The 17,372-nt window shown below is 42.1% G+C and overlaps 1 protein-coding gene across 6 annotated transcripts in view; it reads right to left on the reverse strand.

The window, feature by feature from the left end:
* The window catches only part of GRAMD1C (GRAM domain containing 1C), a 51,819-nt gene extending 35,425 nt beyond the window's left edge, over nt 1–16,394 (reverse strand). Inside the window, exons 1-2 of one of the 6 annotated variants that reach the window (XR_013181021.1) lie at nt 15,907–16,394; nt 14,511–14,639 (exon numbers count right to left, since the gene is read on the reverse strand). Coding sequence is in view for 4 of the 6 variants with exons in the window: in XM_077174298.1 (XP_077030413.1) it covers nt 14,511–14,639; nt 15,907–16,170 (393 nt within the window). In the remaining 2 variants the exon portion in view is untranslated. Of the gene's footprint in view, nt 1–14,510; nt 14,640–15,345; nt 15,591–15,906 lie in introns of those variants that run through there. The other 5 variants (XR_013181022.1, XM_077174298.1, XM_054655076.2 and 2 more) reach the window with 5 other exon arrangements.
* Between the last annotated feature and the right edge of the window lie 978 nt (nt 16,395–17,372).

The following is a 17,372-nucleotide window of genomic DNA, read 5'->3' on the forward strand; positions in this document are numbered from 1 at the left end:
ATAGACTAGAACAAATGCACTGTTCCCACCTCCTCAAGATTCCCACATTTTGCTCTTTTTCACTGAGGACATTCCTGCTTCTTGCAGTTCAAAAGTTCCCTGAACACCACCCTACAGCTTAGATCTTACAATTGTCTGGCATCTTACACTTGAGAACTGAGCTCTTAGGCCACAGGAAATGCAAGTTCAAGTGCAACCTCAAAGTCAAGTGTTTAAGTGCATGTAACATGTGAGAGAGCAAAGTTGCTCTGACACAGATCAGCTCTTAAAAAATAAGTCAATTTACCTTCTACACCATAAATAAAAGGAAGTCTATATGTTTGACCTCTGTTTGAGTACATATTTGCTGTCCACTGATATTCTGAGCATTGTAATGCAAAAAGGCAGCAAGGGATGGAGACAGAAAATACATCCACCCCTCCCCTTTTGAGAAAAGCAAACATGGAAGGTTTGAGTGTAGCTAAAGAGAAACATGTTAGAACATGTCTCCTCTAAACTGTAATGCCTCCAGTTATAGTTCAGTTATTTCTGTGATTATAAAAACAACATTCTAGGAAAGCATGTAATCTGCTGAAGTAGGTGGGCTATGGTTTCTTGGCCTGCAACATCCAGCCCTGAAATGCACACTTTTAACTGATCATCCAAAAAAAGCATCAAATATCTGCACTGCTTAGAAGAAATCTAGTTCTTTGCAACTACTCTGGAAAGAGACATAGGGAAAAATGAAAATTTAACTCACACCTGTCAAGTTTCCACCTGTAGTTCCTGAGTCCCTATGGTTTACACACAGTCCTACCTCAGCTGACTGAAGTCTGGACTTGTTTTACCAACACCAGCATACAGGGAATAAAAGAATTAGTTTGCCATGAGAGGAAAATAAAAGTCACAATTTGTGAAATCATGATTTAGGAAGCAATGCTTTTAAGGAGAAATGTAGTTTCTCAAACATGATGTATACAAGAGATAAGAGCTACACTGAAGTTCAGCATCTTTGTGGTTATAAGACAAAAGGAATCAAAGAAAAGGGGAGCATCACAGTGTCACAGACATATTTATATTAGTGCCTGAATCAGCCAGTTCAACAGCTCCAAGAATCCAGACTCAGGATACTGAGGTTTACTTAGAACTGAAATTTTTCTAGAGCATAAAACCTGTTACAGCTTGTCTTAGAAACCCCTGCTGGCATTTAGAAGCGTTTTCATGAGTGACTGGACTATAAGAAAACCTTATTAATGGTAGATTTCTACTGAGCTCTTAGGACCCCTAGGCAGAGTCTGCTCTGAATCCTTATCTAATCAGCAGAAAAATGTCAGCACATTGAAAGTTTTGAACCTTATCTTTTTTGCATGAAAACTAGCTCACTTAAATATGTACTTCTTACCTACTCAGTAGGCGGCTTGATGATTGAGAAGAGATCCCTCAACAGACTTGGGAAACAAGAGGGGCAATTTTAACACTATTGGCAATTTTAATTTCCTTAAAGTGAAGAAAACAAGACATTTCTATGAATACAGTATCTCTTCTAATCTCTACTATAATGTCCAACATGTGGCAGTATTTGAAGCAGATTGCCACCTCTGAGTTACAAAATCTAGCACCAAATATAAAAAGAGGAAAGGCATAAAACAGGTTGTAGCATGGCACTCACAAGATGAAAACAGCAACTTGTTTTTAATACATACACATTTCTAAGTTTAATTATAAATCATCAGGCAAACACTTGGCCTGAGGGTAATCTTAGGCATTTATGGTCATGCTATATTTAATCACCAAGGAAATTATTAAGTGCAGCCAACAACTTGTTAGCATTTTTCATCTGAAGCCACAATATATATACCAGAAACCTGTAAAATAGCATAAACAGAAAACCATTTTCAGTGACAACCAAGAAGTTTTACAGAAGACAGTTATGTAAGAACCAGATATTGGAGACACATAACCAAATGATTCTCATACCTTGTTTGGAAATGGATGGTTCAACTATATAAAGTCATGTTCTAGAAAAACATATGTAAACTTAAATAGAACTAAGCTGAGTTATTTATAGGACAGAAGCCTGTTAAGAAAAACAGATTCCCTGCACATTTACATCTTCAAAGTGTAGCCACTGCAAACAATTTGAGCCATTTAGCAAACTGCAGAGGAAAATTAAGCAACAATTTCTCCCAGGAGTACATCAAAAATCCTAATCATTAGGAAATTATTTGATTGCAGATATCACTAAGTATGCAAATAAGCAATCAACTTCAGCAGAATGGTGTGCACATTTTTTAACAATCACTAACGATGGCAATAATTCTGCATTTGTTTTGTTAGTGTTTTCCCTTTGTTTTGAGACACTACAAAACCCAGGTAACCTGACAATTTGCATTCTACAGTTGTGACATGCAGCTATGAATTCAACAGCTGAAATCACAGGTAAATTGAACTTATCAGTAGGGTAATAACTCTCATATCACCTAATTTCAAGAGATGCCTCCCACTGAGCTTCAGTCTCAGAATAAGTTATCACCACAGGCTCAGGGTCCCAGAATCAAACAAGTCTATAAGGAAGCTGCCCAAACTGCCATTTCTTTTATGCTCAGAAGCCTCACTTAACCATCAAAATATGGCCCATGGAACTTAAGGCTTTGCTCCTCTGTCTAATATGTAAATCCAAGCCACTAACTCTAAACCCCAAATAAAGATCATCTGACTATTCCCCAAAGACCTGTACTTTCCTATGACGTTTCTAGACATGGTCAAAAACAAATTTGGAGGTATTAGTGAGGTTAGGATAAAAGAACATTTTAACCTTACATAAACATATTAAAACAAACATTAAGTATTCTGGCAAAAGCTGTTGCATTTCTACTGAATAATAAAACCCTTCTTAGCATCAGGAGAAAGAAAAAGAACACAGTCTCCAGAAAAACAACACCCAGTCAGAGAGAAATCTGGATTTTATACAAGACTCCTCTATACTGCAAATGTTCTTTAAATGCACCTGATTAGGGAAAAATAGGGAAGTAAAAGTAGGGAAAAATATCAATCCAAAGCCTACCACCCCCCCCCCAAAGGAAAAAAACCCAACAAAAAACCAAAAAAAAACCAAAAAGAACCTAAACAAAATATACTGAGATCCCACCTTCAGTGAAATTAAAGACTCACTAGGGGAGATGAGAACCAAGTTAACAGCCCTGAATAAAAGCCTCATTTAACAGCGTAAGGGAGACAAACTTGACACTTCACATATTCCAGGACAGATTCAGGCAGACTCCCTCATTATCACAGGAACACTTTCTATGGCACACTGAGATGATCTCTCACCTGTAAAAGGTGCCAGGTCTGACAAGCCTTTCCATCACAGAAATGTTGATCCCACTGCAGCCATTCCTGCAGTCCGCAAAAGTTCATTAATCATCCAATCTAATCTACAATACACAAGCCACAACTCTCTGGCTTTAAAAGTAGAGCTGAAATGACCAAATTTCTCCTTGGAAAAAAATAAAATATCTATTTTACCTTTTTCCATCCAGAGTAACCTAAAGTTACTCTGGATGGAAAAATCCATCCTATCTATGGATAGTTCTTCTGCTAGTACATTTGGTTAACTTCATCTTTACTTTGTGAATTATTTTTAGATGGTAAGCAAGTTACTACATATCTCCTTCTGAGGTAGGAATTAAGCTTCTCAAGCCTATCAGCAAAAAGATTGTTCTTTTTCAGACTTATTCTTCTGGCTTTTCTGAATCCTCTCATTTTCAGTGTCCTTCTTGAAAGGTAGATATAGCATTGCAGGAATTACCACAAACATAAATCTGAATCACAGATTGCTTTTAGGCACAGAATCACAGTGAAAGCTCACATCCACATGAGTGCCAGTCTGCCTTATCTTTTTGCAGTTACAGGGCACAGTTTCCCAATTCTCCTGACACCAAGCACTAGGTTGTACATTGGAAGTGTCAGACTTCTCCAGTTCATCTTGTTGTACATAAACAATTCAGATCTACTCTGTTACAGTGATCTACTTTCACTAACCACTTCTTGACAAAAATTACAAAAAACTGTTTAGGAACAATTTTCAATCATTAAGTACTCAAAAGCTTTACTAGCAGTGACTTATGTTCTTTTCTCTCTTGAAGGACAAAAGCATTTAATTTACATGGGGAAAGAACCACTCACAGGACCATGACATTACTTAGGGTGACTTACTGTCTACTTTGGTTCACTTTTGTTGGTTTTGGGAGGGGTGTTGTGTGTGTTTGGGAGTTTTTCGTTGTTTTTTTTTTTTTTTAATAAGGAGATATTTGATCACACCTGCTTATCCACACAGTGGAGAAAAAAAAAAAGAAAAAAAAAAGAAACCAAGCAACTGTTGCCAGGGTTTGCTCAGCCATTGTATTCCTTAGAAGCCTGCTTTTCAAAAGTTCCCATGCTCTCAAGGAAATGTGAACAAGCTCCTAGTCACAGTGGGAGGGGGAAATGTTTAGGGACCTACAGCTATTTTCCTTACATTCATTATATGCTGTTTTTCCTTCACCCTTACCTGTGGAGAGGGGAGTCTCACAAGCACAGGGCCATTGGCAGGCACAGGGCTGTGCACTAAAGCCATTATGTCCCCACTCCTGTGGCCCAGCCCCCTCTTCTTTGTGGAAGCTGAAGGAGAAAGGAACTCTAACATTTCTTATTGACCGAGCAGAAAAACAACAGCATTCTCCTTCAGTGGCACCCAGAAGAACATCAGTGAAAATATGTCCTTTCTTCAGTTGGAAATACAGCATGTATAAGTTAAAGAAAGGGATATTAAAATACAGTCACTGGCAAATACTCCAGTTACTGTATCTTCCAGGGGTTAGTTTCATTGGGGGTGAGGGAAGTTGGGGTGAATAGAGGAGTGAGGGGTGGTAGTTGTGTTTCTTTAAGCCTACAAGACCCCATAACAAGGCTAAAGACAGAGTCCCTAGTTCTCCCAAGATGAGTATTACTATTAAATAGTTCTCACAAGTTCTCACACAGGCAGGCACACTGAACATGTTAGGCAGATTATGCCTTACCAATAACACCAGGAGCTTCCAAAAATCCACATAGAAAGAAATTCCTCAGAACTATTGCATTATGGAGAGCTGCTGAAATATTGGGTGCCCACTCAGAAAACATTTGACACCCAGTGTCAAGGAAGTGACTGAATGAGGTGCTTCTGAAAGGAAGACTATTTCCATTTATTTTGTAGACTGGGTAGAGCACATCAAAGCACTGTGTCCCACAGGAGTAGCCCAGCTGTCACCAAGTGAGATGGACATCAGTCTCACCAAGCCAGCATTGACCTGGCACATGGTGAAAGCCTGTTTTCCTGAAAAGCAGTTCTGGTCAACCAGGGAAACCTGATCACAAATGTTTCCCCATGTAGAAAATGAACTTGGCTGAGCTGGAATACTGCTCACAGAAGGCCTGGTCATTTCCCACACCTCACCAGTCACAGTGTTCTTCCAGGAGCAGGAATGAAGGTCTCATGCTTCAGCTTCACCTATATGACTATCAAAACAGCCTAGAAAATCCACAGCCAAAGTTGTTACAGTTATGATTTTGACAGACAAGAAAATTTAACATCCTATGAAATACTATGCTGCTAACATCAGGTTATATAATTATAACAAAGGTAACATTTTTGTGAAGAATTTTAAAATCTGGCATCCTTCCCAGGAAGAAAATTAAAAGACTTAGAGTTGAAAATATAAAGGTATTTCTTCAGAGAACTTTGATTTGCATAACCAGAGATTATATTTTTCATGTTCTTAAAAAAAAAAAAAAACAAACAAGGAAAAAAACTCAAAACAAATTTTAAAAAAACCAAAACACCCAACAAACCAAAACAGTAGAACATACTGGGAAGTATTTTGTAACAGAGTATTTCAGTTTAGAACATGTGAGGAACTCTCACAAATTTCTCCTTCAAGGTCACACCAGAATTAGCTCATATTCCCATTTCACTGAAACAGGGTTCAGCTGAAGGTGCTTGGGAAACAAAATGATAACCTTCTTATCAATTATAAGAAAGCCTCCTGCCATTACTACTAGTACTATATCTTTTTTCCTGAAAAACAAGACCTTGGATTGAGAATATCTGCTTTGAGAATATCTCTGCTTATTCTGAAGCAATGGTTTTGTAGTATTCAGTACCTTTTTTTTTTTCTGCAAGTAAGTGTTTTAAAGCATTTTAACAGTGAAGCCAATGTACTTTCATAACAACTCTGATTTGGAGATAAAAATCTCAAGCTTGCCATGTACAGTGCAGAGCAAAGCATATGCTCCATTTCAGAATAAAACTGACTGAAGCATGAAGCTAATGTAAAGTCAGAACACACACACCCCCTACACATACCTCCTCTAGCTGCCTGCAGCCTGTTCCAAACCATACAAATCCCTGGCCAAAGCCTCTACAGCTCCCCCCCCCTCTCACCCACTTGCTCAGAGCTGGTGCTGGCCACCCTCCAGCAGTGCTAGCTAGCGTTCTGCCAGCCTCTGCTTGCATGCTGGCTTGGAAAACAGGCTGAAACACCCCAGCCTTGCAGAACAGGCACACAAATACTGCAGCAACTGGGCAAAGAAAACTTATGCAGGGGTGACATTTAAGAACTGCCCAGCTCCAATCTAAAACCACCATCACCAAAACTGATTTTGGGAAGCAGACTGCAGTAGCATAAATCACTTCAAGTTCACAGAAGTCCCAAAGGGAACAGCAGAGGAAAAGTACTATCACCAGGGAAACACCAGCTTGGAAAGAAGCACTTAATGCCTAGCACCCCCTCCTCTCTGCATTGCTGAAGGCTACAGTCCATGAACCAGCCTGAAGAGTACATCTGCACCTGGCAGCTCAGCATGGAGCCAAATCAAAACTCAGCCACTGTCTCCTGTTTTAAGTCAGGCTGAGGTTCAGAGCAGGAGCTCAGGACATCAGGGCATGCTTCCTGTATACCCAAATTCCCCAAAATGCGTACATTACCAGCCACCCAGAGCTCAGCTCTTCACAGGCACTTAGAGGCAAGGGATACAGGGTTCTGCATGCCCAACAGATCTCTGCCTGCTCTGAGAGGGGAACAGCAGCCATGCACCTATTCTGCTTTCTTTGCACTGGCTCTCCCTTTCCACTGGCTCTCCCTTTCCACCTGCCTTACCTGTCTGCTACATTTTCACAACTAACTACATGGAGTCAGCAGCAGAGAGCCCTCTCCCAGCACAGCCCTACTGAGGAAACTGACAGAAGAAAAAGAAAAATGCATGTCAAGACATTGTAATCACTCAGATTTCAATCTGAAAGTCTGAAAGGAGAAGATAATGGAACAAAAAGAGGTTGTATTTACAGTCATTTTGCAGCCCCGGCTGCTGGCTAGGGTAAGTAGCTGTCTGTGCACCTAGCTGGGTGGTGGCTTTGGAGGACCTGCAGTTCTGCTGTCAAGATCAGCTACATATGTAAATAGCAGGAACTGGTTTCACCAGAAAAACAAGGTAACTCTTCTGCTTTCCCAAAGCAAAGACAGGATATATCATGGGGAATCTTCCTGTTCTGAAAGGAACAGGAAAGTATTGGGAAGTATATCCATACAGAAAAATATTCACTGACAATTTATTTCCATTAGAAAGCCAGTGAGAGGATTCAAAGTGATCTCAGAAAGGCCTTACCAGAGCCTGGGTACCAGTGTGACTCAGGTCTCAAAAATAGCATTAGCATAGACTGTTTTAAGTGCATTTCCTGTTTATAAGATAACACCATCTGCAGCTGATTGAACACCTGAGTGTAGACATCGGCAATTATCAAGGAGGCTGATTATTTCAGATTCAAATAGAATTATTTATATAACTGCCACCAAGCACTTCTGAGTTTGGATGAAACAAACAGATTTTAAATATGAAAATTAAGTAAAAAGTTCAACAGCTTTGGACACTTCCATGGACAAACACCTTCCTCAGTTCTGAATTAGAAATTAAACTGCTTTTAAGAGCTAAGGTGTCCCAATCTCAGATTTATTCAGCATCTTCATCAACGCCTCCCTAGCTGGCAATAACATTTTTGAACCTGGTAGCAAAACTATTCCTATAATGCCCCTCACCAGAAACCACATCTCATGTTGCCTCCCCAGAATAAGCACAAGTTCACAAGGTTCTTAACTGCCAAACTCCTTCTCATTTCTTAGGGGAAAATTGTGGATCTGTATCTACTTTCTTGACTTCACAAATGCAGCATTCAAGCATTATTTTTGTTCTATTTTAGTAGTTTTGTCTACCCCATGAAGATTTACCCAAAAAGATAAAGGGTAAATCAAAATACAACCACAAAGTCCTGTGATACACCTTCTAAAACAAACTTAATACAAATAAACCAAATGTGTTTGGATGAACTCTGCACTACCTTTACACTTAAAGTTAAGTGTACTTGAAGGGAGTTTGTCATCCTCCAGCACAAAGATACTCTTTTGCTCAAGTCAATCTATCTATTCCCCAGGCTAACTTTGAGTCTTGTAACTATGTTGTCCAGGTTTCAACAGCCATAAGTGTACTAAGTATTATGATGCAATGGCAATTAAAAGCCCAATTAAGATTATTTCCTTTTGGATAACAAAATACATTCCTTTCTGAACAGCAGTTTCATCTGACTCACATTTGTTTTTATAGCACGTGTATGGGACAAGTAGCCAATGTTATTGGTTAACAACATCTGTTTTTTCACCTGATTTTTCACTGCATGCTGCCCAAGTAATACAAAAAAAGTCCAAACTGCCTGTCTTTAGACTTATTTGATCCATTTAACAGAGACAGGGAAAATCCAGATGTTCTCAGGGTGATGAAAAATGCCTTATACAATAAAGAAACTACAAGACTTAACTTCTCAACTCATCTTCCTTACCTGCAACAAAGTCCCACCAAGATTATTTGATGCCAAAGTAGACAAATACAGAAGCAAATGAGCAGCACCCTTCAGCTGAACATTTCCCTCCTTACCCTGCCAGTAAAATCTGTCTCTCTGTAACTGCATCTCTGATCTATATTTAAGTTTAGTAACAGTGCCCAAACAAGGATCAGAAAACAACATCATGAAGGAAACAATCACCATGGTAGTAATTCCCCTTGGTGCCATTTGGGTTTCAGCGACTCATACAAGGAGACATAAATACTTTCAACCAGGACTACAGTGAAAACCTGAAGGAGCATATTAAACCACAACACTACATAGATAATAATGCAGGAGTGACTGTGGCCAATTACATAAACTGCTTTGCTATAAATTACTCTGGTCATCTTATTAAGCCTGCCAGTAGCCCTGCTGCATTTGAAATTCTATGGAAAGTGGCACTCACCAAGAAATTGCCCCAAAGCTTCTCCTGGCTGCTGCTAATGGAGAACCACAAAACAATCACATTTTGCACAGTTTTATCTACCTGTCCTCTCTCCTCTCCTTATATACAAGTGGTTCACCCACAGCACACCTGAAAAAGACAGTGCTACACCACTACCTGTTTGCAGAAATACAAGCTGCAAATTAACAACTAAGGCCAAAAAAAAAACTTGAAAAAATCTTTTTTCCATCTCCTAGAGTTGACTTTTAAAGCTCTCATTCTGCATTAGGGACTTCCCTTTCATTAAAAGGATATCACTATTCCAACTCCATGCAGATTTCCTGAACCATGTTGCCTTTCTTAGGTTTTTCTCCCAGTGGCTAGAAAAAAATAAGTATATCACATAAATCTGAAGTATTTTCTTTCTGACCTTTTATATTTAATCTTCAGGTTCTAGACTAATTTATATGTATATAGTAATAATTAATATTATAGAGAACTATCTACTGCTGCAGCTGGCAAAAGCTTATTTTGACAGGGCACCACTGGCAATCTTTGCTTAGAACTGGTCAAAATTTTATGTCAACGAGATCTACCTCAGTGCTCAGTCTGGAGCTGCATCAACAGCACTAAAGACATTCCCAGCACCAAAAGGGAAAAAACCCCTTTAGCCTAATCACCCATGTTCAAGGATTGGGTAGAACTGCAGTCTGTCTTCCTACCAGGTTAAAACACTGCTTCTGTATAATCAGGGCTATCACAGGGCTGAAAAAAGGTACCTGTTTCTGGAGATTCCAGGCAGGTAAACAAACAACATGCCAGTCCTACAACTACAGCAAAAGCTAGTTGTACTAAAGCTAGGGCATTAAAAAAAAAATAAACAAAAGCCCAACCAACAAAACACCAAAATGCAGCATTAATGTGCCTAAAGGATTTTTTTCTCTTTATTTTATTCTCTTTGTAGACCTATAGCAATTAATTTAACCAATTCTCATCCTCCTTACCAGACTGCTTCATACCAGCAAATAATAAGGAGGCCAAAAATCCTCCTCCAATGTCAAGAGAATTGATATATCTCCTCCACAACCCAAATATTTGGAGGCACAGATAAGAAGAAACAACATACCAAGTATACAACATAAGAGAGAGCTACTGTCAAAAGGCCTTAAATATCAGCCTCCAAAACAATTCCCACTTCAACCAGCCCAGTAAGCCATTCCAAGAATGGCATGAGTCTTCAGAGAAAGGTGGAAGGAAGATTCAAACAACTATAGATACAATAAATATTTCATTTAACCCTACCTGTCTTGGGCCCCAAAGTGCCTCAATTTGTATCTGTGCTTCAACAAATTATCTTCCAAATTGTGATACATATCTGCATCCCTCCTTCTGCAGGTTTGAGTCATATATGCTTACTGTATTCTTGCCATACATATTGTCACACACTCACAGACTAGTTCTTTCTTGCAGAAACCAGATCCATGCATGTAAAAATTCAAAACACTTTCTTCATCTTGTGCAACCTCAGTTCTCAGTTGCTTTTATATTATGAAAAGTAAAAGGCTTATTTTCACTGTATCAATTATTTGCCTCTATTTTCAAACTCCTTCACACTGACCAGCTCTTTAAACTGGCAGCAAACTTACACTCCAACCAATTGCCTTTTTAAGCCTTATTATCTTTTTTTCAACCCCTACTTGCTATCTCACATTTTCAAATTCTTAAAGAAGCCTCCCAGATACAAGCAATTTTCTGAGATGCTCATTTGATTTCCACTCATTCCACCTACCTTTTCATTCCAAGGGAAGGACTTACTTTTTTAGGTTTTTTTTCATGGGCATTCTTCTTACTGTTGGCATACATGAACTTTCTTTGACTGTTCATTAATACAAACTAGAATTCCCAGATAAAACACCCTCACTTTTGATGCAAGGATCCTTTCCATTAGCCTCCTCATTCACCTTTACCTTCTTCACTAAGGTAGGAAAATACTTACGGCTTTCACAGGTTTCTTCTTCCAAGGATATTAAACTGAACCGTATACCAGTATGAAGGGCATAAAAAAGGATAAAAAGGTGAATTCAGAATCCTGAGATAGGGCTTCCAGACATAACATAATTTCCAATCATCTTTGACTTTCATCATCTATTTGCAGTTGCCAAAACTAGGACTATTTAATCAACTAGAGATAAAAGCTTTACAGTTTCCAGTGGAGAGAGAAAGCCCTGAGATTAAGTTTGTAAGCAATCTTTTTTCTTCTTCCAGTGAGTTTATAGAAGTCCAGCTTTGTCCACCTCCAGGTGGGGGGGGAAAAAAACCCCAGAAACAAAAACCAAAAAATATCCCATGACACACCATCAATCTTACAAACAGCAGTCAGTAATACTATCAGTTTAAGAATTGCTTACAGTAACAAACTAATTATTTCACAAAATTATTCAATAAAGATATCCAAAGTGTTCTTTTTTTTAAGAGATAAGAAAAATTCCACAGAGTGGGATACTCTTCTTCCCTCCCTGATAGTTTTTCAGCTACCCTTTCTTCTCCCCACTCACCATAGCCAGAAGAGAGATTGTGTCCCAGAGGCTGTCAACCCTAGCCTGCTGCTAATTACATGTGCTCACAGCACCTATTGAGCATGCATGATACCTGGCCTGACTTCCAGAGGCATGGCACAACTGCCTACTCCCACTCAATCCATGAAAAATTGAAGTCAAACCAGGCAGGCTCTAACAGCCACATTTGGTTTCTATTATCAGCAAAACAAGAGTACATCACCCTCAGAAGAAATGAGCCCTTGGAGCAAACCTAAGTTGCTGGAAACATGCAGCCTCTCCAAGCAAATAACCCTGGCATCAAAGCTGATCCCTGGATGCTACCAGAGGCTAGTCCTGCTGCTGTAGCAATTCCTCCATTCTACTGACTCAAGAGTGGGAATGAGCATAACAGGTCCCCCCACCTGCCACAGGACACTAAGATCACCTTTGTCAAATGTTAGTGACACATACTTCACACACTGCAACAGGCTGCCTTCCATGCTGTCACCCACACATTTACTATGACTCAATTCAAGGAGATTTAACAATTTGGTTTAATAGTCAGCAGCTGATCATCAACCATGCAAGTTATTGAAACATTTTCTGTCAAGAGCAAGGAGAGATACCAATGGCATAACATTTTAAATAGAATTAATTAATTTTCATCTTGAATTTGTGATTTCCTGGTTCTTGCTGCTTTACAATTCAGTTGCCTTGAGGCTGAGAAAATAAGCACCATGGCTTCCTGCAAGCAGACTGGTACAGCTTTTAAAATTAATCAGTGACAGACAGTAAGGCTACAACATTTCCAACCACAGCATTATCTTATAAGAGGGAAGTATTTGCGCAATTACTTTGTTTTAACTGCAAGGTCATGTTTGCAGAGCCAGATAAACACCAACATCAAACACATACTAAGGTCTTGGAGTATAAATAACACAGAAGATAATCATTTAATCATAGTGAAAAACACCTCACACAGCAGCTGCAACTGCACTGAAGGATCCCACTCTCCTGAAAAGAAACTTCAAGCCTTCAGCACGTCTCAAACCTAAGAGTGCAAAGCCAATAGCACATCTACATTCTCCACATAGAATACTCTAATAAATTTATTTTAAATCACCAGGCATATCAAGGAAACACTGGGTTGTTAACTGCAGGTCCAACAACCCAACACCAAGACCTGAACAGGTTTATTCCTCTCACAAAATACCACCTGCATTAGTGGTTGGATACAAACCATCGAGCACTAGCTTACACAATCCAATTTGCCACCTAACAAGAACATAGCTGGCAGTTGCACTGTCTGCATAGCATGACTTCCTATTGACTCAAGTACCCACACAGCTGGGCACAGGCAGAACAGCCAAGGATCATCCTTGTTTCTGTAGGGATAGTGAAGAAAATACTGAACACCCCAAGAACTCACTCTAGCAACACAAGTCTATCTATGACCTGCTGGGATTTTATTAGTCCTGTCCCATTTCATTGGCTTCAGATTACTATTGCATTTTTAAGAGTACACATGCATTTGGAGGGGATTTATACTATGGCCTGAGATGCAAAACCAGATGTCCTGATCATTAGAACATCTGCTTGTGAAGAGGAGTGAAAAACATACAAGCTAGATTTATAAACAAGGAGTTGGAAAATCTGATCCCCTGCTTCTGCTCACAGCTCTGCCATGGACTCCTTCTGGCCTTCACTAGTTACTCAATCTTTCACTTGCTAAGCACAATGAACACTGTGATGACCTCGTCAGGAGAAGGACACAGTGGACCAGATGACTTTCTATGAGCTGAAGCACAGGGATGTACTGAGGACACCTGATACAGAACCTGAGTCAGACTCCCTTCCTCACAGCTCTGGCACTCTGTGTCTCCCACAAGATCAGCTGTTACCCTGCCTGTGGCTCCTTGCATATGTGGTCTCCTTCCCTATCAAACAATAACAATCCATGCCCCAAATTAACAGCAAAACATACACTCCAAATCTAGACACACATTCACCTTCTCTCAAGGTATTAAAAAAAAAATCTACCAAAAGAAAAGTACTGAAATAGGCACTTATTATTTATTACACACTATGCTTTCAGTCAGGCATTTCCCCGGAAAGAAAAAAATTGAATTACTTGTTTTCTGCCTTTTTTATTCACAAAGTCAATTCTTACAGAAAACACAGGAAGTTTATTTACTCGTGTGAAAAACAAATATGTTTACTTGACAAAAATGAACACTAGGAACGTTATTCTGAACCACCAACCACCAAGAATCAAAATTCAGTCCTTATGCTTAAAAAGCATCAGAGCATCAAAAATATATTTCTATAGGCATAAGAAACACTGGCATGGGTTGGCTGGCATGGATTCACATCAGGACCTGAGAGACAGGACTGGGCATAGAAGCCACAAGATCTGTCACTAACTTGATCTGAGACATCAGATAAACAACTTCACCCCCCTCTCAGTCTCACCTTACACTTCAGTAATCCAGTAATGATAAAATTACCTGCCTCACTACATGGGTGGAGAACACTTTAGTAATTCATGACTACAAAGCAACTTGAGAACTGTGGATATAAAACTTGTACATATACACACACATGCAAATTAAAACAGACAGGTATTATATTTATAAATTAAAGCCAAGTTAGCAGAGATTACCCAAAAGCTCCAGTCAGCACTCCAGCTATACTGAGCAGGACCCTGCATTTTCTCTGTGCATGAATTAAGAGTCTCCTCTGAATCAGCAAGTAGCTGGTTAATAAGACCATGATCCACTTCATGAACTTCCTGTGAACAAAGAAGTAAGGTATGTAATTCAGCAGTGGTGGAGAAAGGTGAAACAAGATGGTTAGTCCATTTAACAGCTGTATATTAAATGAAACCTGACATGGTAATTTCACCAAGGTGAGTGGCATGGAAACACTACCACAGACAGCTTTTTCATCGGTTTTATTTTGTTCCCCCTAGACTACACTATATTTAATTATATTTTACATTTTTTATCAAAGTATTTTATTTCCAGCACACTTTCCCCTCCCCATCTTGCATGTTAAAGCTGCACAGATACTTAGAACTCAAATAATATCAACACAAGACATCGGTGCCTAATATGCAGCACGTCTCAGGAACCTGTGAGACCTTTCAGAACTTGAGAAATGTCATACAGGTGTAGCATTTTTACCAGAGTACTGACATATATTATTATAATACTGATACATCAAGTGTTTATACGTACTGTTAGTTACACTATAAATTGTACAGAAATACAAACACCTCAGAGACAAGTAATTTGACTCATAACACTATTAAGATAATAAGCAGCACTGTTTTCTAATTCTGTAGCACTCTCCATTGTTATCAGTATTCTTCACTTTGGAAGTCAGTTTTACTTTATGAAGGGAAACTGAGCCACGGAACGTCACTTGTGCCATCCCAGCTAGCAAACGGTACAAAACCAGCCCAGGGCCCTAACCAGTAACCCCGCCTGTAGTACCGGATCCGCCGGGCTGAGGTAACGCTGTGTTTCAACTCCAAACCAGCTCAGAACCGAGAGGGTGTTGGGCTACCCCGCCCAGCGCTGCCGGGGCCGCGGCCCGGGCTGGGGACGGGCTGCGGAGGGGACAGCGGAGCGAGGCAAAGGCAGAGACACTCCGGGCTGCGTGGGATGAGAGCAGAGCGGCCCCCGCGGGGCTTTTCCACGCCAACACCCGCACTCGCTGCAACTTCCCGCAGTTGCTGCCCGCCCGCTCCTCCCCACCAAAACGCCGGGGTTCAGCGGCTGCCCGGCAGCCCCGCGGCCGCCTCCCCGCTGGCTCTCCCGGGAGCCCAGCTCCTCCCTGCGGGGACCCCGCGGGGCCTTCGCCGCTCCCCTCATCGGGGAGCCCCGAGGGCCCCCCTGCCCCCGGCCCCGCCTCGCCCCAAAAACTTTGGGGAGGTGGGTGGGGACGGCGGAGCTTCCCAGCGCTGCCAGCGGGGCCGCGCCGCCGCCGCCCGTCCGGGGCCCGCCCGTGCGGGTGCCCGGAAAGGGAGCGGGGCTGCTGCTCCCCGCACCTACCTGGGGGGCCCTCCGCTGGCCCGGGGGGGCGGTGGCCGGGGGCACAGAGCCCGCCGGAGGGGCGGGCAGGGAGCGCAGAGCGCGGCGCTTACCATGGAGGGGGGCGAGGGCCGCGCGGCACCCGCCAGCTGCTTGCGCGGGGCGCACGGCGGGGCCGCGGCCGCCATTTAAAGGGGCCGGCGCCGGCCGCGCCGCCGGCCCGCAGCGGGAGGAGGTTGCCAGGGGCGAGCGGCGTCGCTGCTCCCGAGGAGGGGGAGCCGTCATGGGGGGCGGAGAACGCTGAGGCGCCTACGGTGCCCTCCTCGTCCGGCCGCGGCAGCCCCTCTGCGGCTTCCGCAGGGGTTAACTGGAAAGTCTCCGCGCCGTTGGAAAGTTTAATGGCTGTAGTAGGAAAAAACTCCCGGCTGCGGGGAGGGAGGGAGGGCGGCGTTCGCTGCCTCCTGCCCGAGGAGAGTCCCGCGCCCGCCGCTCTCCGTGAGCGCAGCCGGTTAAACAGCGCCCGGGCAGCGAAACGGCTCCCAAATCCTGGGTTCGTGGGATTCGACGGAAAACACTGCCGAGAGGCCGTTCCGGGGGGACTCCTAGGGGGAGAGGGGGAAAGGCTGGCTGCGGGCCGAGCGGAGGATGAGGTGACATAAAGGCAGTGAGGGGTTTTTCACCCCAAGAAACCCTGGGTCTCAGTTTTGAAGCTGCTGAGCAGCGCCGAGTGGTTTCTGCCCCAGTCTCTGAGCACCCGGAGAGCTTCTCAAATCAGGGCACGCAGCCAGAGCGACCATGGCTCACAGATTTGCACCCTCAGCTCACCTCACAGGAAAAAGGAGAGCCCTATGATGTGCAAAGAAATCACATTGCTAGGTAGTTGGCTGGTAGATGATGGATGGATGGATGGATGGATGGATGGATGGATGGATGGATGGATGGATGGATGGATAAAGTATGGATGGGTAAAGCAGCCTTTTGTGTCAATGCTACTTCCTTCTGTTGTCCCCTTTCTCTCTACCTCTTCCCCTTTCTCTCTGCCTGTTCCCCGGGATATGCGTGGAGGCTCCCTTTGGACATCTCAGGGTGCTGTGATACCTGCTCACTGCTACATTAGAAAAAGTACCTGAAGTCCTGTGGGTGACACCCCATCCCATCTGTTGGCCCCAACAGGACAGCGTTAATCCAAGCAACTGCTTAATTAAATTTACAACAGAGTGTAAAAAAGAATGTGTGGTTTGTTTCATTTTTGTTCCTTGCTTTCTTGATTTGCACCTGAAACTTGAATTTTGGGGGCTTTTTCAACAACACTCAGGGTATCGGTTTATTTTTCTTCTTGTCCAAAAACTGAATCGTACTGGCTTATTCAAGTGAGAGAAACTTCATGCTCAGCTACTGGCTGCCAGCAACACTAACCAACCTCCATTGTATTCCCTCAGTTAAAAGCTGGCTGACCTGGCACTTTGGCTCAGGCATGACCTACTTAA

This window comes from Agelaius phoeniceus, chromosome 2, assembly GCF_051311805.1.
Source record: "Agelaius phoeniceus isolate bAgePho1 chromosome 2, bAgePho1.hap1, whole genome shotgun sequence".
Classification (NCBI taxonomy): Eukaryota; Metazoa; Chordata; class Aves; order Passeriformes; family Icteridae; genus Agelaius; species Agelaius phoeniceus.